The 24404-nt window shown below is 55.2% G+C and overlaps 2 protein-coding genes across 4 annotated transcripts in view; one reads left to right on the top strand and one right to left on the bottom strand.

Annotated features, from left to right (window-relative positions):
- The first annotated feature begins 90 nt into the window (after positions 1-90).
- GARIN5A (golgi associated RAB2 interactor 5A) lies at positions 91-5671 on the top strand. Of its 2 annotated transcripts, none has more exons than XM_061139982.1 (5): positions 91-281; positions 493-611; positions 967-1097; positions 4693-4948; positions 5471-5671. In XM_061139982.1, the coding sequence occupies exons 1-5, from the start codon at positions 239-241 to the stop codon at positions 5525-5527; spliced, it is 606 nt and encodes a 201-aa protein (XP_060995965.1). In that variant the 5' UTR covers positions 91-238; the 3' UTR covers positions 5528-5671. The 2 variants fall into 2 exon arrangements, with proteins under 2 accessions (XP_060995965.1, XP_060995964.1); XM_061139981.1 differs by having other exon boundaries at positions 91-308; positions 5471-5667.
- Positions 5672-6330: 659 nt separating this feature from the next.
- The window catches only part of LOC133054670 (myosin-binding protein C, fast-type), a 35199-nt gene continuing 17125 nt past the window's right edge, over positions 6331-24404 (bottom strand). For both annotated transcript variants that reach the window (XM_061139885.1, XM_061139886.1), the window contains 18 exons: positions 24274-24379; positions 22987-23159; positions 20787-20952; positions 19484-19590; positions 19206-19235; positions 18118-18257; positions 16879-17038; positions 16679-16783; positions 16063-16251; positions 15452-15586; positions 13717-13884; positions 13473-13561; positions 13157-13352; positions 12783-12922; positions 11415-11574; positions 10974-11110; positions 7770-7956; positions 6331-6459 (listed from right to left, as the gene is read on the bottom strand). In XM_061139885.1, the coding sequence (XP_060995868.1) occupies positions 6449-6459; positions 7770-7956; positions 10974-11110; positions 11415-11574; positions 12783-12922; positions 13157-13352; positions 13473-13561; positions 13717-13884; positions 15452-15586; positions 16063-16251; positions 16679-16783; positions 16879-17038; positions 18118-18257; positions 19206-19235; positions 19484-19590; positions 20787-20952; positions 22987-23159; positions 24274-24379 (2399 nt within the window). In that variant the 3' untranslated portion in view covers positions 6331-6448. The remainder of the gene's footprint in view (positions 6460-7769; positions 7957-10973; positions 11111-11414; positions 11575-12782; positions 12923-13156; positions 13353-13472; positions 13562-13716; positions 13885-15451; positions 15587-16062; positions 16252-16678; positions 16784-16878; positions 17039-18117; positions 18258-19205; positions 19236-19483; positions 19591-20786; positions 20953-22986; positions 23160-24273; positions 24380-24404) is intronic.

Genomic DNA, 24404 nt, shown 5'->3' with positions numbered 1-24404 from the left:
GCGCCAGCTTCTTGCGTCTGCGCACTAGCGCCCACCCGCTACCGGTGCCTGATGTCGCTGGGCGACCGCTGCTCCCTCTGGGCGTCCGGGTACCGCCCCCTCTGGTGACGTCACAACCGCGGACTTCGACGTATCGACGCCGTCCGCCTCGCTGTGACGTCACAGAGCCCGCGGCCCCGCCCTCCCGTTTTCTCCATGGGCACCGCCCTCCGCTCCACCCAAGGGGCGGGGCGTTGCGATGAAACGGGGGCACGAGCCTAAGCCGGCCTTCGGTGGAGCAGGTGAGGCGGGACCGGGCGTGATGGCAGGTGAGAAGCGGAACAGGGCCTGGAGGGGTTGGACCAGGTGCGGGAACCAGGTGAGGGATGGGGCCTGCGATGCGGAGACCGGTAGCCGGGAACCCCCTACCCTCCGCGCGGGGCTGTCCGCCCTGGGTAGGGGACCCCTACCCAGCCTCTTGGAATATATCTGCGAACTTCGCCGCTTCTGTAGAACGCCCCCTGGTTCCACCCTGTCCCACGGGCCGGCCCGGACGGCTCCAGCGCCATCTCCTCAGCGGCGAATTCGACCAGCTGCGAGACTTCCCCATCTTTGAGAGCAACTTCGTGCAGGTGCGGAGCCCCAGAACCCTCTGCGCCCAAGCCTGGGCCCCGACCTCCTGACGTAGGGAACCTCTGCTCACCTTACCGCCCATCTCCTGACCTCCACACCCCACGCCCGCCAATACCTCCAAACCTTTAGTTTCTCTATGACTGCTAACCTTTGATTCCCTCAGTCCATGTCCCTGACTTCATACCCAGGTGACTCGACCTTTGACCCCAAGATATCTGATCCTCTTCTTGATGGTTAACTTTCTTGGTTCATGCCCCTTAATCCTACCAAAATTCCTGACCTCTGATCCCTCCCCAACCCTGCTCCCCATTTATCCAGCTTCTAACCTCTGTCGCCACCCCTCCCCCGGCCCAGGTGACCCGGTTAGGAGAAGTTGCCAACAAGGTCACCATGGGAGTGGCAGCCTCCAGTCCAGCCCTGGAACTCCCAGACCTGTTGCTTCTGGCGGGCCCTGCCAAGGAGAACGGACACCTGCAGCTCTTCGGGTGACTGCCCCCACCCCCAGCCTACACTGCCTTCCTCCCCAGTTCTGGGCACCCTAGGTCCCCTGAAGCACCTCCTTTCACCCGGATGACCCCCAGGGCCAGGAGCCATGGATGGCTGCCGGCCCTCTCTGGGCTACTGGTCCACCCAGGAGAACAAACACAGGGCCACCCACAGGGATCAGCAATCAGGGATAGATGGACATGAGGGGGACAGCCCATGGCCACGCCCTGGTAGGGGTCAGGAGAGCGACCATTTATGCAGCACCTACTGCATGGGCTTCCTTGGTGGCTCAGATGGTAAAGTGACTGCCTGCAATGCAGGAGACCCGGGTCTGATCTCTAGGTTGGGAAGATCCCCTGGAGAAGGACATGGCAACCCACTCCAGTACTCTGGCCTGGAAAATCCCATGGATGGAGGAGCCTGGTAGGCTACAGTCCATGGGGTTGCAGAGTCAGACACAACTGAGCGACTTCACTTTCACTGCATGGTATGCTGGGGCCCTTTAACCCCATCCTCAAAAAGAAAAACTGAGGCCCAGAGAGGGGAGCCGTTTGGCCAGGGTCCTAGTGTGAGTCAGGGGTGGCCTGGATTGGAACCACCTGCTCTTCATGACCAGCCCCCTGGATTCTGGAGCTCTCAGGCCACTCTCTCCACACTGCCCCTGCAGGTCTTTGTGTTTTGTTTTGATTTTTCATTGAAAAAGTAATGCAAAAACACTCTAAGGTACAAGACACACACAGCACAGAATACATCTTTCTCCCATCCTAGGCTCCTGCCTCCAATTCCAGCTGCAAATACCAAAGCATTTACATGAGTAGAGTATATTTACAGAAACATTCTGCCCGTGGCTTTCTTTTTTTTTTTTTTGATTGCATGTGTGCTAAGTCATTTCAGTAATGTCTGACTCTGCAACGCTGTGGACTGTAGCCCACCAAGTTCTTCTGTCCATGGGATTCTCCAGGCAAGAATACTGGAGTGGATTGCCATGCCTTCCTTCAGGGTATCTTCCCGACCTAGGAATTGAACCTGTGACTCTTATGTCTCCTAGCACCACCTGCATCTCATAGTTAATGAAAGAAACGGGGCAGGGAAAGGGAGGGGAGGAAGGAAGGAAGAATGGAGTCACATTATCACAAACACACACACAGACACACAATCCTTTGTTTGCAATTCTGAAATCCAAAAAGATTTTTTTTTTTTTTTTTTTTTTTGCAACTCATTCAGTGGTATAATCTGATTCTGACCTGAACGAACTTGAAGCTACGTACAGCCTTTATTTATCCTCCCTGGATAAGTTGAAAACATTTCACAAAGCAGTATTCTGTTGTCAGAACCCTGTACTGAGACATTCTCTACCACACCTCCCTTTTCTTTTCAATATTAATTGTATCCCACCACTTGAGTCACAACTTGCAGTTGGAAGAATATCAAGGTTGGTGCTGAGAAGGGGTCTTTGATCTCCTTGTAACCTCCTTCAGCACTCTGCCTTCTCCCACCATAAAACATACCACGGAAGTAACATCATTGAGCCTGCTCTGCCAACTCAGCCTCTAGATTCACCCCCCAGCCCCTCACTTCTAACCAGCTTCCAGCCCTGGGTGATTCTGTGCTGGGATGGACAGGTCCTCTTTTGGACACACCATTCAACAAACTCCACCCCCTTGGACACCAAGCTTGCATCTGCCTCTTGCTGAGATAACCTAATAAGGAATGCCCTTGAAGGAATGGCTGCCTTCAGACAGCTTGGGTTCAAATCCTGGCTTCACCCCTTCTTCTCTGCCTTTGGCCAAGTTTCCTACCTGTCTGGGTCTCAGTTTCCTCACCTGCAACATGGGGATAAGAGGAGAACCCACTTTCCAGGACTGTCAGGGGATAAACTGAGTAAATGTTTGGGAAACACTTGGAACAGCACCTGGCACAGAGTATGAGCTCTGAAAATGTCAGCTGTTATTCTTCCATTTGGGGAACGTAATAACAGATTGAGTTGCCTATGAGGGACACGGATGTGTCCTGTGCCTGGGGGTGACCACCAGTGCAGCAGGCAGGGGACATCCATGCACAGCCGGGAGGGTGTGAAGTCAGTTTCTGGAGATACATTGCTGGGCCTGAGGAGGGTGGTGTGTAGCTACCCAGTGTTGTTAAGAACCTTGGTAAGACTGGGGTTCAAATTCTTGCTGTGTGATCTCTGCCAAATTACCCATCCTGTCTGGATTGTTTCCTCTGCTGCCTTTTTTGGACATTGAATTAGGCTGGGGGCCTAAGTGATTCATGTATTCGTTACTCAGTGAGCATTCATTGAGCACGGACCGTGGGTCAGCTCTGGATATGAAGGAAACAGCAGTGAAAAAAACTGGACCAAACTCTCTGCCCTCAAGCTCACCTTCTACTAGGAAGGCAGACAGAATAGATGTCAATTTGTCCAGTGGCTGAGGTCTGTGGAGACAGATCAGAAGGGGGTGAGGGGTGGGCATGGGGAGGTCAGCAAGGGCAGATGTGGTTGTAAATAAGCAGGAGGTTGTAAACAGATCTTCTCCCTGAGAAGATGCCTCTTGAGAAAAAGGGGCACCCCTTCCCTTGAGATGAAGAGGCCAAGCCATGGGGATGGTTGGAGGAAGAAGATTTTGGGCAGAGGAAACAGCCTGTGCAAAGGTCCTGGGGTAGGACCAAACCTGGCAGGTTTATGGACCAGTAGGACCAGTATGGCTGGAGACGTTAAACCGGGAGAAAGGGCGGGAGGGGAGGACAGAGAAGGCACAAAGTGGAACAGAGCCTGCAGAACCCAGCGGTCAAGACCAGGACTCTGTTTCCTGTGAGCCCTGGGAGCAATTTGAGCTAACTCTGGTGTTGATTTGACTCTGAGGTAAAGAATCCACCTGTAATGCAGGAGACGCTGGAAACACGGGTTTGATCCCTGGGTCAGGAAGATCCCCTGGAGGACGCAATGGCAATCCATTCCAGTATTCTTGCCTGGACAACCCCGCGGACCGAGGAGCCCGGCGGGCTACAGTCCATGGGTCACAAAGAATCGGACACAGCTGAGCACGCCCCCATTTCACCCGGGTGTTGATTGGCGCCCTCTGGCGGCAGTGTAGGAACAGACTGGGGTGAAAGCGGGAAATTGTGGAGACTTAGAAATGGTCGGATTTTGAGTATTAATATTAGTACATTTTAACGGTGGAGCCATCAGGACTTGGTAAGATCGGTTAAAAATATCAAAAAGACGGATCAGGAGCGACTCGCACAATTTCTGGCTGAGCAAGTGGGAAGATATAGCTAAGACGAAGACGAAGAGGAGCAGGTTTTGGGTTGGGCTTAGGTCAGGAATTCAGCTGTTGGAAGTTGTTTCCGATGTCGATCCAACATCTAAATGTTAATTTCAAGTAAGCAGCTATCCGAGTCTCGCGTTTAGGAGGAGGAGGACCAGCGGGAGACACAGATGGGCTCCGTGTCTGGACGAAAGTTTGAGATGGATGAAATGCAAAAGGCAGAGAAAGTGACAAAGGACTCCTTCCGGGGGCGGAGAGGGGCGCTGGGGTGGGCGCTGCTGGCGCCTGGGAGGGTCAGATGCTGAAGCCGCCCCTTCCGCCTGCCCAGGCTGTTCCCCTTGCAGTTCGTCCAGCTCTTCGTCCACGACGAAAGCCGCTGGCAGCTCAAGGTCAAGTTCCGCACCGGCCGTGCCTTCTACCTGCAGCTGCGGGCCCCGCCCGAGAGCCGCGACCGAGAGTTCGGCCAGTGGGTGCGGCTGCTCTACCGCCTGCGCTTCCACTCGGCCCAGGGAGCCGTGCCTTTCACCCAGGACTACTCGGCGCTGGAGGACGAGGACGAGGACGAGGATCTGACGGCGGGAGAGGCAAGGAGGGGGAGGGGCGTGGGCGGGGCTGGGGGCGGGACTCCTGGCTCGGAGGAGGAGGAGGGAGTTGAGGGGCTGGATCTGGGATCTGAGAGTGGAGGTGACCCGGGGCCCAGACTCCTGAGTTCTGAAAGGGTGTGCTGTCTCTGCTCAGACTTCAGGAGGCTCTCAAAACAGAGCAAGGTCCGCAGGGCCTTGATGCGCCAGCAGAGGTGGCGATGGTTTCCAAAAGGGGCATTCCCTACCCAGCTTCCCTCCCCTTGACCTAACATGCTGGGATCTGGAGAGGGAATGCCTAGGCCTTGAAGAGTTGGCCAGGCCAGGGACCAGTTCCCCGGAAGGCCTGGGGAGGGGAAAGACACCGGTCTTCGAAGGTGGGGTCACTGGAACCTATGGGGCCCCTTCCTTGAGAATCCCCTGCTCCCCACGTCTTCCCAGAAAGTACCAAACGCCCACTCACCCATCCCCCGAACAGCAGATACATCCACAAAGCATCTGAGACCAACTCTCTCTTGTACCCAGCTTCAAGACATGGAAGCCAGACTTGACCCACAGATGTCTGAACTCTGGGGACTCTGACTCCTCCAACGTTCTTTGAGGTCACCAAAAGACCAGAGATCAAAGTGTCCCCTACCTTGGGGCCGGACAGATGAATTAATATTAAAGTTACTAGAGATCGGCCACTTAAGAACCAAGAAAACCGGGTCATGAGCACTTTCCCCATCGTCACCAATTCAACATGGCGGAAGCAGCTCTTTCAGTAATGGCTGCCTTAGCGTGGTCTCGGGTTCATGGTGTCTGGCTCCGTGGGCCCCGCACGCACCATTCCAGCATGTCTACTCCATAAGGGTAGCCCCCCAAGTCAGTCCTTGGCTTCCTCTTTGACCTACTATGGCTGCCACTGCAGCCGGCCCGCCTCCTCCCGGCTCACAGTGGCTCCTCCCAAGAGGGCTGCCTCCACAGGGCCTTGGGTCCCCGGTGACTGTGCAGTTGCCATGGCAACGTGGTGAAAGTGAAAGTCGCTAAGTCGTGTCGGGCTCTTTGCGACCCCATGGACTTAGTCCATGGAATTCTCCAGGCCAGAATACTGGAGTGGGTAGCCTTTCCCCTCTCCAAGGGATCTTCCCAACCCAGGGTTCGAACCCAGGTCTCCCGCATCGCAGGCAGGTTCTTTACCAGCTGAGCCACAGGGTCAGCAACACGGTAGCCTCCCTAAAGTAGCTGTTCCAAGATGGCGGCCTCGACATGGTCCCCTTCACCAGGGCTGCCTCGCGGTAGTGGTTGCCGCTCCAACCTGGCTGCCCCACCGCCCACCCCCGGGAGACTAAACCTACAGGAGGAGGAAGGCGGGACCACAGACTCAAGAAGGACAGACACACGGGTGTCAAGACAAGACTACCATCTTCTCACTTATAATTCGGGAAAGGGAAATGTCTCTGGGGAAGTCTGGGTTAGGACTCAGCAGCCAGTTAGTTATCTTGTTAGGTGGAGGACAGAACTTCACTGCGGCACTGTGGGGGGTGGAAGAGAAGAGGGTGGTAAAAATTCCTGTGCCCCCTGCCCTGCCTCAGCCTCTGCCCTTTAGATTCACTTGGCCAGCAGCAGGGGGTCAAATTTTCCCTTCCCCACCCAGCGGACACCAGGTTAACCCAACTGCATCGAGCCCTTGATTCCTGTAGTTTTGAACTCCAAGCTGGCATGTTCTGACTTCCGAGCAGCTGCTAGAGGCCAGCCCCCACTGGAATCCTGAAGAAGCCATATTTCTGAGTGGATTCAATAGTTGATAAGGGGACAGCAGAACACTAGGAAGTGGGTCAGCCCGGCAGAGCGGTGCTTTAAAATGACAGGCAGGAGGTGCATGAAGAGTGGTCCCTTGTCTGCTGGGCTGTCATCAGAGCCGGGGGCGTCACGGCCGGGGACGGACCCTGGAGGCCCATGTGAATGGCGGCCGCCTCCGAGGGACGTGGTGAGCAGCCTCCCCACCAAGTCTTGACTGGTGGGTGTTTGTTGGACCAAAGCCGGAGACGGGAGAGGGAACGGCATGTGCAAAGTCCCAGGGGCAGGAGACAGCACAGCTGGTTTGTCCAACCCCAAGCTGTTCGGTGTGGCTGGAAAATGGGGGGCGCGAGGGGGGACCTGAGGCTGGAGAGGGGCTGGGGGTGGCAGATTCAGGACCATGACACCAGGATGAAGGGTCCCAGGGCCGCTGGGGGAGCCCTAGGAGGGCAGTGCGCAGGTCAGCTGTGGTACAGAGCGCCCGCTAGGGCCGGGAGGTGGAACTGGAAAGACAAGGCTGGGGCGGAATTCGGGAAGAAGAGGGCAAAGGAGGCTGAGGCTGTGGGGCAGAGAGGCAGGGGCCGGAGGCACAGAGCCTGGGGACAGGCCGTGGAAGGGGGCTGTCTTCCGGACTCTCCCGGCCACCCCGGCCCCGGCCCTCTGCCACTGTCCATGACAGACGGTTTCGATGCTGTGTCCACACACCTCCCCAGCTGCACTCAAAGCCTTAGTGATCATTTGCTAAGCTCTTCTCATCCTCATTCACCTCTTATTTGTCCTTCAGCTCCTCTGGAGAACCTCAGACTCCCGCCCAGGCGGGGTCAGGTGCTACCCGCCACCCCCCCCCCCCCGCCAACACCCTGTGCTGCCTCTGTCCCCCGCACATGACTGTGTCCCTGCTGGGGTCTGAATCGGCTTCCCAGTCGTCCTCCTAGAGGGCCCAGGTCTGCCCCGCACCGTCAGCTTTGTAACGGCCGTGGATGAGGGTCAGGCGGGTGGAGTATAAGGGTACCACTGCCCCCCCCCCCCACGCCCCCAGGCTCACCTCGGACTTCCAGCTTGCACTCGGCCAGGGCCTCCCCCAGCTCGTTGACGGCCCGACACGAGTAAGTCCCCGAGTCGAAGGGGGACGGGCGGCGGATGTTCAGCGTCAGGACCCCCTGGTGGTTAGTCATCACGAACTTGGGATCTTCGCGGATCTCCATCTTGTTCTTCATCCAGACCACCTTGGGCTGTTGAGCGGAGCAGACAAGGAAGCCACGTGACGGAGGGTCCCCTGCGCGTTGGCACGACGGGGCCTCGGAGGCAGCGCGGAGCCTCCCTTTGGCTCTCCCAGCCCCTCATTTTGACTGGCGGATCGTGGATGAGTCCCTCCTCTCTGACCCTCAGTCTCCCCTTCGGTAAGAGCAAGAGCTCCCCCTTGTGGTGGCACAGGGCCCTATGTGATTTGGCCCCATCGGTCCTCTGCCCTCACCTCCCGCCCCTCCCTCTCTGTCCAACCCGGGGGCGGCCTTGCTGTTCCTCAGATCGGTCAGGCCCCCTGAACAGCACCTGCCTGTCTTTGAGGTCTCCGCTCCCAGGTCACTTCCGGGTCCTAGACTGGTACAGGAATGCCTGCTTTACACTCTCACAACCGCCTGCGTTTCCCTAGCAGACCCTCCACCCTTTCTAATTTTCTTAAGTAACTGATTGATTGGGCTGCCTCGGGTCTTAGTTGTATCACGCGGGATCTTTTGCTGTGATGCGGGTACTCTGATTTCGGAGCGCAGGCTCGGTTCCTCCTTGGCAGGTGGGACCTTAGTCCCCCAACCGGGGATCGAATCCGAATCCTCGTACCCTGAATTGTAAGGTGGATTCTTAGCCCACTGGACCACCAGGGTAGTCCCCACCCTTTATAATTTCATTGTCAACCAGGTGGCACTGGTGATAAAGGACCCGCCTGCCAGCTCAGATGTAAGAGACCTGGGTTCCGTGCCTGGGTTGGCAAGATTCCCCTGGAAGAGGGCACAGCAACCCACTCCAGTATTCTTTACCATCCAAGCCCCCAGGGAAGCCCCCATTCCTGTATTCTTGCTTGGAGAATCCCATGGACAGAGGAACCTAGCAGGCTACAGTCCATAAGGTTGCAAAGAGTCAGAAATGACTAAAGCGACTTAGTACGCACGCACGTGTGATTTCAGAGGAATGGCCATCTTCCCCAATATAAAGGAACTCCTTGTTCAATTCACCAGTACATAGAGAGTCTCTGAAATATGTGTGTTGAAAGAATGAAAGAATGATGTAAATAAGCAAATGAAGTGAATGAATGAACTGAATAAATAAATGAATTGGTAGGGGAATAAATGAATGGAATGAATGAACAAATGGAGTTAGTGAATAAAATAGTAAACAGCAGTGATGGAATCCACAGTAGTCCTACCGGGGCTGATGCTAAAAATTGGAGTTAGACCAGAAGACAGCAAAATGTGTGAAAAGGGTCAGGCAGTCAATGATTTAGGCTTCCTGAGCTCTATGGAAAGAGATGGGAATATCAGACCACCTGACCTGCCTCTTGAGAAACCTGTATGCAGGTCAGGAAGCAACAGTTAGAATTGGACATGGAACAACAGACTGGTTCCAAATAAGAAAAGGAGTACGTTAAGGCTGTATATTGTCACCATGCTTATTTAACTTATATGCAGGGTACATCATGAGAAATGCTGGGCTGGAAGAAGCACAAGCTGGAATCAAGATTGCTGGGAGAAATATCAGTAACCTCAGATATGCAGATGACACCACCCTTATGGCAGAAAGTGAAGAAGAACTAAAGAGCCTCTTGATGAAAGTGAAACAGGAGAGTGAAAAAGTTGGCTTAAAGCTCAACATTCAGAAAACTAAGATCATGGCATCCGGTCCCATCGCTTCATGGCAAATAGATGGGGAAACAATGGAAACAGTGGCTGACTATTTTTCTGGGCTCCAAAATCACTGCAGATGGTGATTGCAGCCATGAAATTAAAAGATGCTTACACCTTGGAAGGAAAGTTTTGACCAACTTAGACAGCATATGAAAAAGCAGAGACATTACTTTGTCAACAAAGGTCCATCTACTCAAGGCTATGGTTTTTCCAGTGGTCATGTATGGATGTGAGACTATACATTTGGACTATAAAGAAAGCTGAGCACTGAAGAATTGATGCTTTTGAACTGTGGTGTTGGAGAAGACTCTTGAGAGTCCCTTGGACTGCAAGGAGATCCAACCAGTGCATCCTAAAGGAGATCAGTCCTGAGTGTTCATTGGTAGGACTGATTTTGAAGCTGAAACTCCAATACTTTGGCCACCTGATGTGAAGAGCTGACTCATTTGAAAAAACCCTGATGCTGGGAAAGATTGAGGGCAGGAGAAGGGGATGACAGAGGATGAGATGGTTGGATGGCATCACCGACTCAATGAACATGGGTTTGGGTGAACTCCAGGGGTTGGTGATGGACAGGGGGGCCTGGCAGGCTGCAGTTCATGGGGTCGCAGAGAGTCAGACACGACTGAGCGAATGACCTGAACTGAGCTCTATGGTCTCTGGGCCAGAGACAACACACAAACTAGTGTGAACAGCTGTGTTCCAGTAGAATCTTATTTAGTAATGTGAAAGCAAAAGAAAAAAGAAAAAAAAGCAAAGAAAAAGAAAAAAAGGATTAAAAAATCTTATTTTGAGAAACCAGTGGCAGACAGATTTGGCCTGAGGGCCGTAGTTTGCAGCCCCTGGTCTAGGTGGGCCCTTGGGAGTTCAAGACTGCAAGTATCTGCATTCCCAGACAGCAGCCTGGAGATTGGATGGGGCAGGAAGATAACAGGGAGCCTTGAAGTGTTAGACCCCCTCCACCCCAAAGATTCCTGTTTTTGAGGGAAGTCGAAGTGTAATGAGCTGAGACTTGCACTCTGGCTAGAGGAGAGAGACAGGAAGTGGGTTAAAAGCAAGCAAATCCTGGGGCTTCCCTGGTGATCCAGTGGTTAAGACTCCGCACTACCACTGCAAGGGGCACAGGTTCAATTCCTGGTTTGGGAAGCTAGGATGCCCCATGCCACGTGGCTCAGACCAAATTAAATACAAATAAAGGAAACACTTTTCACTAAAAGTGAATCCCATGAGCAGAGGAGAGAGAACTCAGGGAGGAGGAGCCCATGCAGTGGGAAGGCAAGAGGGCTTCACCTTGGAAGGTGAAGATGTTCCCCAGGGTTACACACACACACACACACACACACACACGGCACCTTTGGGTGGCCTCTCACGGCACAGTTGAGAGCTGCAGCGTAACCAGCCACCACCACCCGGTCTAATAGAGGCGTCAGGAACTTGGGGGCCGTTCGGAAGTCGTGCTCCTTGAACTCGGGCAACTTGAGGGTCATACCTGGGGGAGGGGAGATGCACCTGTGAGGGACTGACCCGGACCGTCCCCGACCGCCTCTCCAGCACCAGGCGCCACCAACTCTGAATCCAGGAGGAGAATCAGAGGAGTCAACAGTCTGTAATAACCAGCATGGGAAAAGACTGAAAAATGATGAGTATACATATATGTAGAACTGAATCACTTGGCTGTACCCCTGAAACTAACACAACATCGTAAATCAGTGACACTTCAAAAAAAAACCAAACAAACCCAGAGATAGATGGGGGACGCAGGCTGGACCCTGAGTGGGTGGGGGTGGCCAGACCTGTCTTGAGGATCCGGGCTGTGTTCTTGGAGACGCCAGGCAAGTCACTGAGCCCACAGATGTTTTCGGTGTAAACTCGGAAATAGTACTCATTGCCCATGATGAGATCGGACACGGTGCAGGAGGTGTGCCGGCTGCGCTCATAAACCGTGAACCACTCCTGCAGCGTGGGGGACAGGGGAGGGCCGGGAGAGTCAGGGACACAGACCCAGGAAGGGCGTCAGGAAAGCAGACGCCTCGCTCACAACCTGCCCTTCCCAGCAGTGCTGTTCACAATGACCGGGAGGCAGGAGCAGCCCAGGTGCCCATCAGCGGCTGAACAGACAAGCAAAACGTGGTCCATTCCAGCCAGGGACTGGTCGGGGAATCCCCTGGAGGTCCAGTGGTTGGGACTCTGTGCTTCCACTGCAGTGGGCGACAGGTTCCATCCCTAGCTGGGGAAGCAAAATTCTGCAAGCCAAGTGGTGTGGCCAAAACTAACCAAACAAACAAGGGAATAGCACCCAGCCATGAAAAGCACGGAAGCACGGATACCAGCTACAATGTGGATGAACCTGGAAAACATGATGCTGAGTGAAAAGAGCCAGACACAAAAGCTCACAGCATGTGACTGTGTCCAGACGTAATGCCCGGGATGGGCAAATCCACAGTCAGGATGCAGATGGGGGGCCGCCAGGGGCTGGGGGGGGTGGAAGGGGAGGGACTGCTCGATGGACACGGGGTATCCGTTCCAGGTGATGAAAATGTCTTGGAATGAAATAGAGGGGGTGGTTGCACAACATGGGGAAGATGGGAAATCCCACTTAAAAATGTATGTGTGCTAAGTTGCTTCAGTCATGTCCGATTCTTTGCGACCCCATGGACTGTAGCCCACCAGGCTCCACTGTCCAAGGGGATTCTCCTGGAGTGGGTTGTCATGCCCTTCTCCAGGGGATCTTCCCAACCCAGGGACTGAACCCAAATCTCTTGCATCTCCTGCATTGGCAGGCGGGTTCTTTACCACTAGCACCACCTAGGAATTTTTGCTAGGTGAATTTTACCTCAATAAAAAGAAACAGAAAACCTATTAAGAGTCCAGGCTTTCACTGCTGTGGCCCAAGTTCAATCTCTGGTCAGGAAAATAAGATCCCACAAGCCACACGGTGCAGCCAAAAAGGAAAAACCTATTATGCACCAAATCTCAGCCAAAAGTCTTCCCTCGCGGCCCCGGCCCATTCTCCCGGATCTCTCAGTGCCTCAGTTTTCCGCAGCTGGGAAATGGGAACAGCACACCTGCTGTGACTATCTCCCTAGCTTTTCTCCCCTTTTCCTCAAGCCACCCCCCCCACCCCCCCCACCCCCACCCCCCCGCCCGGGCCCCACGCTCACCATGGTTTTCTTGTCGGCTTTCTGGACCAAATACCCGGTGACCTCACTGTTGCCGTCATCCCTGGGGGGCTGCCACTCCACCAGCGCGTTGGTGCCCCACACCTCCTTCACCATCACGTTCTCCGGGGGCCCTGCCTTTTCTGGAAGGTGGGTGGGCTGTTAGAAGCCAGCCCAGGCATCTCTAAATGTCCAGCGCCTCACCTCCTCTGGCCCGCCCGCCCATCCCCACCCCTGGGGGGTCTCGGGTTCCCCGCCCTGGCGTCCCGTTTGCATTTCTTCCCCTTCTGCCCCACCCTCCTCCATTCCAGCCTCTCCCCTTCCCAGCGTCCGGGCTCTCTCTCCTCCCCTCCCCTCCCCGCCCGCGGGCCGCGCACCCACAACGCGGATGCGGATGGTGGCCGTGTCCTTCATGTTCTCGATCTGCACCGTGAGCTCGTACTCCCCGGAGTCGGAGCGGGCCGCCTGGCGTACGAAGAACACCGTGTCGAAGTCGCTGGTGCGCACGTGAACGTGGGAGGTGTCGAGGGGCGCCCCGCCCTTGGTCCACACCACCTGCGGCCGCGGCTTTCCCTGCCCGGGGAGGTGCGGGGGTGGGGGGGCGTGTTGGTCAGCCTGGGTCCGACCCGCGGGAGCTGACCCCTCCTCACCCCTGCGCCCCGCTCCCCGCCCCCGACCCGCAGCTCAACGCACCTGGAAGGGGATGACCAGGTTGAGATGCTCCCCGACTTTGCGGACGTAAGTCTGGCGAAGGTGGCGGGGTAGCCGGATTTTGGGTTGTTCTGAGGGTACAAACCCAGGGAGGGGCTCAGCGCCGGGCAGGGGTGCGGGGGGACCTCCCACGGAGGCAGAGAAGGGCCGACCAGGGGGCGGCCCTAGTGGCCACACCAGCTTGGTCTTTCGAAGAGCAGGGCCGGGGGGGTCAGGAGCTGCTCACCCACAATCTCCCGGATGGTGACCGGTTGGGTCAAGGTGGCCGGCTGGCTGCGGCCCGCGATGTTGACCCCGACCACGCGGAAGGTGATTTTGGCTCCTGTGGGGAGATTCTTGACGGTGAAGCCACAGCGCTCCACGGGTTCCGTGTTAGCAGGGATCCACTCGTCAGCTATGAGAGAGGAGCCAGGCTGGGGAGCTTCCTTCAGGACCTTCCTAGGGGCCCCCTCTGGCCTGTGTCCCTTCAGTGCCTCAGGCCCCCACTGCGAGGCCCCCACTGCAAGGCCTAGCTGCAGCTGACATTTCTTGAGTTTGTCTCAGGACCAAGTTGGAGCTGATTAATGTTCGTTCATTAATTCCTGCCTCCACAGTTATCCCCATTTTAGAGGTGAGCAAATGGAGGGTCAGAGAGGGTAAAGACGTGGGAATGGTAGAGAGGGCCCCTCGGATTTCCTGCCTCTATAATAGGTGACTTTCCATCTTGGTTTCTTTGCCACGGGTTGGTGAGCTAATATGGATCAGACCAAGAGTTGACAGGGTGAACTCTAACAAAAGTAGATTCTGAAACACAGATTGGGGAGGGGAGGGCAATGGGAGGAGTGCAGCAAAGAGTGCTGGGACAAGAAAGGGAAGAAACTGGCCAGAGCCCAAGCATCCATCATTTGCTTGCATCCCCGGATGTGGTCATCACCGCATCCCATCAAGGCGGGAACTGTCTTCGCCATTTTTAGATGAGGAAGCGGAGGCTGAGGGACTTGCCCAAGGTCACATAGTTAAAAAGTGTAGGGCAGGGCCAGGACTGGAACCCACATCTGTCTGACTTAAGGCCTGGGATATGGCACCCCTGTCTTCCCTGTGAGAGGACCACATGGGAGGCATCCCCAGGGCCCGGGCACTGGGCCTGTCGTGGAGTCACGGAGCCGCTGACGGCAAAGTCGGCCCAGTTTGCTCAGTGAAGGATGGAGGGCGAGATGTGTGGAAATATGCATGGATGGACAGATAGACAACAGATTGTTAGACGGTTAAATGGTCCTGTAGGCAAACAGAGGGATGGAAGGCAGGGAGGGAGAGAAGAAAGCAGTGAAGAGATAGATACAAGGATGAAAAAAATGTTATTGGTTGGGTGGATAATTGGATGATCCAAACAGTTTTCAGATGGATAGAGAGATGGCTGGATGGATGACTGGGTGGGCAAGAGGAAGGAAAGAAGGAAGGAGAGAAAGAAAGGAGAGGGAGAGAGAGAAGGAAAGGAAGGAGGGAGAAGTAAGGGAGGAAAAGAAGGAAGGAAGGATGAAAGATTGGTGGGATGGGTAGATGAATGGATAAATGGATAGAACAGAAGAGAAGCAAGTGTAGGGAGTAGATAAGTACTTGGATAGATGGATGGATGGATGGATGGATGGATGGATGGATAAATGGAAGGTTGAGTGGGTAGGTGAATGGATAAATAGAATTGAGGAAGGGCAATAAATACTTGGAGGATGCGTAAAAGGTATTGCTGTATGGAGGAAGTATGCAGGAGAGGAAGGAAGGAAGTGGGTAAGGAGAGAGGGAGAGACAGAGGACAAGCTGGTCACTCGGGGCCTGGCTTGACCCATCCCATCCCAGACTGGAGCAAGCACAAACAGAAGGGCAGCTCACTACGCCAGAGACCTGCCCCATGAGCAGTCCCCGGACTGGATGCCCACTGGGGCTCTGCGTGCGTCAGTCTCCCCCACCAGGCCAGACGGGTGACTCACAGCCCTCCACGCAGTACTCGATCAGGTACCCATCGATGCCACCCGCCCCGATCTTATCCGGGGGCCGCCACTTGAGGGTGGTGGTGGTGTCAGTCACGTCCTCCACAGTCAGGTGCTGCGGTTCACTCGTGGGCGCTGTAAGATTCCAGGGAAAGGGGGGGTGGTCAGTGAGGGCTCAGGGGTCAGAGCTGGAGTCTCTGGTCAGGAAAGGGATCCATATGGTGAGTCAGAGGTCAGCAAGCAAGGATGTGGCATTGCCAGTCTTGGGCAATGGGATCCAGGGATCGTGAGGTCTCCAAGGGCAGGGATAGGTGTTAGCGTGGTAGGTCAGAGGTCAAGGACACATTAAGGAGACAGCACAGAGTGGGATCATAAAGGTGAGTGGCAGATGTACTGGGTGGGGAAGAGGTCAGAAGGGTGCATGGTGCTGGAGGGGGTCAAAGTCTTGAGTTGTTTGATGAGAGGGGACAGAAGTCGGCAGAGTTGATAGAGTGCAAGGCCAGGGTGTGCAGAGAGAGTGCAAGGCCAGGGTGTAGGGTCCAAGATCAGTGACAGATGGGGCATGGGTCAGAGCAGGGCAGGGGCTCGGGGAGGGTGCAGAGAGGCATCACCAATAGGCATGAAGGGCTTGGTGTTCATGCTGGGCTGGGAGACCCCGATGGCGTTGACGGCAAAGACCCGCATCTCGTAGAGGATGCCCTCGATCATGTTGGTGGACTCGTAGGTGGTCTCCGTGAAGACCTCGAAGTTCAGCTTCATCCAGCGCTGGGAGCCCTTCTTCTTCCGCTCCAGGAGGTATCCTGGCAGCCCCCCATGGCAGAGAGAAGTGGAGGCAGTCACGGGGAGGCCTGGGGTCACAGGTCAGTCAGGGGGCAGTCGAGGGCACAGCAGGTCACATGACCCAGAGAGGTCTGAGGCCATGAATCTTAGGGTCACAGAGCAGTTAGAGGTCACCCAGGTGGGGCCAGGGATCGGGAAGGGTCACAGATCATGAATCAGGGAGTCAGGGGTCACGGAAAATTCTCGGCTGTTAGTGAAAGCCAGGATCCTCAGGTCACTGGGGAGGAAAGAATGACAGAAAGGCAGAGGGGATGGTGAGATGCTGAAGACAGAAAACCATGTCTCCGAGGGCGGTCACTGAGGATGCTGAGGACTCTTGAAGGTCAAGGAGAAGTCGGGGGGCGAGGGAGGTCAGTGGTCATGGCCCCCTGGCAGACAGGCACTCACCGGTGACTGGCCGTCCCCCGTCGTACTTGGGGGGCTCCCAGACCAGGATGGCCCAGTCCTCTCCAACCGATGTGACTCGCACTGCCTCCGGGGGGTCTGGGACATCTGGGCAGGGGGGGTTCAGGCAGGATGGTCAGAGGACCCCTCGAGGCCTTGGAGGACCACCCCCTGGCTCAGCCCCCGGGGTCCCCCGCGCTTACCCACAACCTTCAGGAAGATGGAGGCCACGTCCTCACCCACAGGATTGGTGACCTTGATGGTGTAGCGACTCTCGTCACCTCGCTCCGCGCTCTCGATCACGAAGCTGCTGATGTCACCTCGCTCCTCGATGCGGACCCTGCCCTCGGTGCCCGTGAACACCTGAACACGACCACCGGGTGGCCTCTGTCAGCTTCTCTCCAAACCCAGACCGGCCTCTGCCTCTGCACTGCTCAGCAGTTGCCAGCGGTTCCCCATGGCCCCAGCCGCAGAGGACCTGGTGGGTCCGCCCCCAGCCTCATCACCACCACCACTGCCCTCCTCACCCTCCAGCAAACAGCACCCTTCATTAAACACACCAGACCATCTCATCCCCAAGATGTTACAAAGCTGATCCCTGGGGCGTGCGATGCCTTGACCCACTTCTCGATCTGTTATATCGTTATACCTGCTATACCCTGCTATATCAGTACCCATCGTTAGCCAGAAGAAGTCACCTCTTCTGGGAATCACTCTTGGATACCCTCAGGAAGGGGTGGCCCCAGCCCCTGAATCCTCACAGTTTCTGGTACCTCCCCTTATCTCAGCCCCGATCACCCTGGACTGTGACTCTTGGGGCACCGGTCTGCCTCTCTCCACAAGTGAGGCTCCAGGAAGGCAGGGGTTGCATGTGATTCCTGGCTGCATCCTCTGCATGAGCAGAGAACCCAGCATAGAGGGAACCTCGGGGCGGGGGGGCTGCTTTGCTCAGTGAAGGAATGAATGAAGAATGAGTCAAGTCTCCCCATTTTACAGAAAAGGAAACCGAAGCCCAGAGGAGAGAAGAAAAACTGAACTGTCTCAGGGCCTGGAACATACAAGATGAAAATATTTGTTGGATGGATGGGTGGATGGATGGATAAGTGGACTAATTCATGGATAGATGGGTTGATTGTTGAATGAATCGACTAATGAATTGATGAAGGGAAAGATAGTTAGATGGATGAGTTGATGGACGGCTGGACTGACTAATGGATTAACAGGTTAATGGATGGAGGGATAGATGGAGTACCCATCATGGGCTGGGCCAGTGCCACGTGATGAACAAATGTAATCTCCAGTCTTCATCTCTCTGAGGAAGGTATCATACTCCTCCTTTTACAGACAATGAGAGTGAAGCTCAGAGAGGGGAACCAGCTTGCCTAAAGCCACCCAGCAGGGCTGAGAGGGAGAGGTCAAGGCACGGGGAGGCCACACCATACCTGATCCTCCTTCATCCAGGTGGCAACAGGCCGGGGCTCCCCGGTGATGGACACGTCCAGCCTCAGCTTGTTTCCGGCCACAACCACAATGCAATTTTCTGAGGTCTGCCCGGAGCAGTCAAGGTGGATTTTGGGTGGCTCTGGTGGCAGAAGAGAGAGTCTGGGCAACTTGGGAGTGGACAGCTTGGCCTCCTAACCCCTCCAGAGGATCTCCTGGGAAGCTGGGTTCCAACAGCCATAGAGAACCAGCGGTCCAGGCCCCCAGCCCCTCCTCCCTCAGACCCGGGAGTCCAAACCCCCAGCACCCCCTCCATCAGACCCAGGGGTCCAGGCCCCAGCCCCTCCCCCCTCAGACCTGGGGCCCCCGGGCCCTCCCCCTTCAGACCCAGGGGTCCAGGCCCCCAGCCCCTCCTCCATCAGACCCGGGGGTCCAGGCCCCCGGCCCCTCCTTCCTCGGACCAGGGAGTCCAGACCCCCAGCCCCCCCTCCATCAGACCCAGGGGTCCAGGCCCCCGGCCCCTCCCCCCTCAGACCCGGGGCCCCCAGACCCTCCCCCTTCAGAGCCGGGGGTCCAGGCCTCCAGCCCCTCCTGACTCAGACCCAGGGGTCCAGGCCTCCAGCCCCTCCTTCATCAGACCCGGGGGTCCAGGCCCCCATCCTCTCCTCCATCAGACCCAGGGGTCCAGGCCTTCAGCCCCTCCTTCATCAGACCCAGGGGTCCAGGCCCCCATCCTCTCCTCCATCAGACCCGGGGATCCAGGCCCCCGGCCCCTCCCCCATCAGACCCGGGGCCCCCGGCCCCTCCCCCTTCAGACCCAGGGGTCCAGGCCCCCGGCCCCTCCTGACTCAGACCTGGGGGTTCAGGCCTCCAGCCCCTCCCCCCCTCAGACCCGGGGGTGCAGGCCCCCATCCCCTCCTCCCTCAGACCCGGGGGTTTAGGCCCCCATCCCCTCCTCCCTCAGACCCGGGGGTCCAGGCCCCCATCCCCTCCTCCCTCAGACCTGGGGGTCCAGACCCCCATCCCCTCCTCCCTCAGACCCGGGGGTCCTGCCTCCCGCTTACAGACCACAGCAGCCCCTGGTCCTTACCCTGTTTGGGGACGTACTCCACTTTGATTTCTGGAGGATGAAGAAGACCAGATGGTTAGGTCTATGGGCCCCTTATCCCACCCTCACACCCTGGAGGCAGAGGGGAGGGCCTGGCGTCACCCTGGGACCTGGGGAGTGGGGGTGGATTCAGGCCCACGACATCCCACCTCCCGCAAACACCCGCTGTCACCCCCCCAGTGTACAGTTAGGGCAACTCAGTCCTGAAGGGGGGCATCTGAGCCCCCCGGGGGAGGTGGGAAACCCAGAGGCACCCGCACCCAGGAAGTTGAGCTTGGCCGAGAGGGACAGGGCATAGCCGTCAGGCACAAACGTGTAGTCTCCCTCGTCCTCAGGCCGGACGTCATCGATCACCAGCTTGTGGAACCTAAGGGGCGGGCAGGGTAGAGGTCAGCCTAGGTCGTCCTGGGGACCACCATGGAGAAACATGCCGCGGTGCAATCTACGTGCCCAATGCAATGCTAGTAACTGGAACCCAATCCCACTCTGCTCCTTAGTAGCTGTGTGACCTTGGGCAAGTCACTTAACCTCTCTGTGCCCCCGATTCTTCACCTATGAAGCAGGGGTAATGTTGACAGTCTACGAGGGGGTTGTTGTAAAGCATTTAGAAGACTCCCCAGCACACGGTAACACATTAGCGTTGACTCTCGCCCTTACTGACACCACCAGCCTGCAGGGGCCCTTATACAGAACCCAGAGAAAGGCTACATTCTGCCGAAAGCTGCTGTCAGGAGACCCACACGGACACAGTGTTCCATGGGCGTCACAGCGGCACTCAGAATCCTACAGATTACCAGGTGTTGATGTCAGGCGTCCACGTGCTATGCTTTGAATTCCAGTCCCTTGTTTCCCTAGCTAGACACCCTCCCCTCCAAAGTAGTTCCCTTTTTTTTTTTTTTTTTTTTCTTTTAATGTTTTCACCGCATCACACGGCATGTGGGATCTTAGTTCCCCAACCAGGGATCAAACCTGTGTCTCCTGCATTGGAAGCACAGAGTCTTAACCACTGGACCACCAGGGAAGTTCCCTCCCCGCCGAAGCCGACTGCAAATATGGCCACAGATGTCCCTCCCTGGAGCGGTGACTCCTGCAAGGAGACCTCGCAGGTTGTGACCTCTTTTGTCCCATAGGACGTGGTAGAAGTGACACAGGGACAGCACACGGCACTCAGAGGCCCTGGTCGCTTCTGCTCTCTCTTGGGACGCCTGTGTGGGCCACAGGAATATGCCAGGACCAGCCTCCTGGGGGATGAGAGGTCCCACGGGCCAGACGGGAGCAGCCCAGCTATTCTAGCGAGGCTCTGAGGGAGTCCAGCATGATGGCCATCAGAGATCAGCTAGCCTCCAACCACCTCTGAGACTCACAATGAAATAAACCCTTGTTCTTTTTTTTTTTGGCCACACCACGCAACCTGCCGGATCTCAGTACCCCAACCAGGGACTGAATCCAAGCCACCGCAGGGAAAGCACCAGGTCTTGACCGCTGGACCACCGGGGAATTCCCTAAACCTTTGTTCTCTGAAACCCCGAGGTCTGCGGGCCACATGCACAGCGCACTCCGTACCTCCCCACGTGGGAGATGGTGATCCGTTTGCTGGGCCGCACCTCCACCCCGTTCTTGTACCACTTGCCCGTGACCTTCTCGTCGGACACCTCACACTTGAACACGGCCTGTTCCGAGGCCTTGACGGTCAGGTCCGCGATGTCCTGCAGGACTTCCAGCTGTTTCTCTGGACGGGGAGGGAAGGAGACGGGGTCATCAAGGTCCGGCCTGTCCGCGGGGATCGGCCAGCACCCACTATGGGCCAAGCACAGTCCCTGGCTCCGGGGATCCAGCCATGAAACAACCCAGAAAAAAAAAAAAAACCTGTAAGTTTCACAAGCTCACGTTCTAGTGGGGAGACAGATACTGAACGGAACACATAGACCAAAAACTAGAGGGAGCGATGGTTGGTTGGATGGCATCACCGACTCAATGGACCTGAGTTTGAGCAAACTCCGGAGATACTGGAGGACAGGGGAGCCTGGCATGCTCAGGTCGGACATGACTTAGTGACTGAACAACAAGAGGGAGTGACGAGGCCTGGGGGAAGGCGGGGAGGCTGCAGAAGGCCCCCAGGTAAAGGGCGCGGCATGTGCAAGGACCTGGCACAGGAAAGCAGGCTTATTGACTTGGAAAACAGCCAGCAGGCTGGTGCAGAGTGAGGGAGGCAGATGTGGGAGATAACGCAGGCTGGGGCAGACCCCGCAGGCCACAGAGAAGGCTCTGCATTGGCTCAGGGTGGTGGAACGTGTTGCGAAGATGGCTGGGGTCTGACTTACATTTTTTTTTTAATTTTAATTTTTTAAATAAAACAATGCATTTGTATGGCTTAAAAATAAAATGATAAAAAAAAAAAAATGATAGGGGCTTCCCTGGTGGCTGAGTGGTAGGGAGGCCACCTGCCAATGCAGGGGACACGGGTTCGATCCCCAGTCTGGGAGGATCCCACGTGCCGTGGAGCAACCAAGCCCCACAGCTACTGAGCCTGTGCTCTAGAGCCTGGGAACCACAACCACCGAGCTCGTGAGCCACGACTGCTGATGCCCATCTGTCCCTGAGCCTGTGCAACAGGAAAAGCCACGGTGAGAAGCCCGCGCACTGCAAGTAGAGAAGAGCCCACGCAGCAATGCAGACCCGCACAGCCAAAAATAAATAAATAAATACAATTATGAAAAAAACAAAATGATAAGAGGATGTAGATATAGAAGGGGAGATCGCTCATCTCCCCACTGCCAACTATACAGGTCTCTATCCAATCTCCAGATACATTATAGCCAGTTCACAGCCATAAAAGCAAAGATGTACATACAGTTTCTCTTCTCCTTCCTTCCCTTCCCTCTTTTCTTTCTTCCTTCCTTTCCTTCTTTCTTTTCTTTCCTCCCTCCTTCCCTCTTTCCCTTCCTTCCTCTTTCCCTTCCATACAAATAGTGGCATATTTGCTTCTTCACCTAACAATATATGTTGGAAACCCTTCCAAATCAATAGAGTAAAAAATTGGTTTTTTATGGCTACAGATGGATATATCGTCATTTATCTGGCCCACCAATGACTCAAGCTTTTTTTTTTTTTTTTTTTAAATATTTACAGGGCATGCCCCTGGTGACTCAGTGGCTAAGACTCCATGCTTCCAATTCAGGGGACCCATGTCAGGAAACTAGATCCCACATGCTGCAACTGGAGTTCACATGCCACAACTAAAGATCCCACATGTGACCACGAAGACCCAGTGCAACCGAATAAATATATTTTTAAAGAAAGAATTACAGGCTCACAGGAGTGGGGGGGTGGGGGTGGTGACATCTCTGGTAAATGTAGTCAGCTGCACCAGAAATTGACATGGGTCCTATCCCCTGAGCTAGACGACAGAGTGTGTCCCATATCCATCGTGGACATTTCACAAGGATTGCTCTGGTTGGCATGGGGGTGGGGGCACAAGTGTAGAAATAGAGGGAGCAGTGTAGAGACTGCACCCATTCAGGCATAAAGGGATGGAGACGTGGGCCAGGTGTGGGCAATGGGGGTGGAAGGAAATTGTCAGATTCAGAATATCCTTTGAAGGTGGAGCCCCCAGGAGCTGCTGGTGAATCGCATGTAGGGCAGGAGGCAAAGAAGGAGTCAGGGAGAGCGCCAAGCCTGGGGGGCTTGGGCACCTCGGAGCTGTGTGCTGAAGCACGCGCAGTGCGGCCCCGGCCCCGGCCCCGGCCCCCGGGAGACCCCGTACCCTCCACGATGAGCTCCGCCTCACACTGGCCGCCGTTGGTCATGACCTGGTAGTGCCCCTTATCCTCCATGGTCACTTCCGAGAAGATGAGGATGTGACGCTTCCCATCCTTCTTGAGGCGGTACCTGGCCTTGAAGGAATCCTCCCGAGTCAGTTCCACGCCATCTTTCAGCCTGGGGGGAGGGGGAAGTGAGGAATCCGTTTGGCCCGGAGTCTGGATGTCAGAGGTGAGTCAGGGGTCAGACAATCCTGAGCAAGAATCAGGGATCAGAAGGGAAATCAAGAAAAGGAGGAGAGAGAAATGTTGACAGAGGTGTCTAGAGTAGATAGGTCACAGGTCAGAGGAGAAAAACAGGACGAAGTGGTCACAGGCCACAGGACTCCATTGGAAGTCAGGAGACACAATGAGATCATGGGGGAGAGGTCAGAGCATAGAGGAAGTTCAGGGTCACCGAGATATGGCAGATATTATGGCCTCAGAAAATGGTGCTTCCCTGCCTCGGCCACTCCTCACACTTCATTCTACTTCCTCATCATTTGAATATCAGCTCAATTGTCACCTCCTCCAGGAAGCCTTCCCTGACATCCTGAGTCCTTCTCTCTTATTAAAAAATGGTTACAGCATCAGTTATTGCTCCTCTGATATACTTGTCAAAATAGAACTTCGATATTTATTTGTGTGATGACTTGATTAATACCTCTATCTGTCTCCAGTACACACACACAGACACACATACACACCATGCCCCAGCAATTTGCCAGATCATAAACTGCATAAGGGCAGAAGCCATGTTGATATATTTTCTCCCCATTTTATCTCTAGTATTTTGAAGTGTGCCACCACACAGTAGGTGCTCAATAAATACTTGTTGGATGGGGGAATAGATGTAAGAATGGATAAATGGATGGATAGATGGGTGAGTGGGTAGATGGATAGATGCGGGATGACAAATGGACAGATAGATGGATAAATGGATACATGAGTGAATGGACCAAACGATGGATAATTGGTTGAATGGGTGAATAAATAATTTAATGAGTCAGAAATAGCAGGGGAAAAAAAAAAAAAAGAAATAGCAGGTATCCAGAAAAAGACCTGGAAGAGTAGAGGTCAGAAGTTTCAGGAAGAGGTCATAAACGAAGAACAGGATTTATTGGGAAAGGCTGAGGTCTCCCAGAAACTACTGGGGAAAGGTCTGAAGTCTTCAAGAGAGATCCTACAGACCGAGGCTGAGGCAAAGACACTGTGGGAATCCATGTGGAGATTGGGGGTCAAGAGTCACTCACCACATGACTTGGGCACCCTCTTCTGACACTTCCACTGCCATTTCTACCCGATCACCCACAAACACCTGCTGGTCCTCCAGGGGTGTGACAATCAAGACTGGGGGTTCTGGAAAGAAACTCACAGACTTAGC

The sequence above is a fragment of the Dama dama genome, chromosome 4 (genome assembly GCF_033118175.1).
Source record: "Dama dama isolate Ldn47 chromosome 4, ASM3311817v1, whole genome shotgun sequence".
NCBI lineage: Eukaryota > Metazoa > Chordata > Mammalia > Artiodactyla > Cervidae > Dama > Dama dama.
Note: the sequence above shows the minus strand (reverse complement) of the source record. Positions and strands in the feature narration are given on the sequence as shown.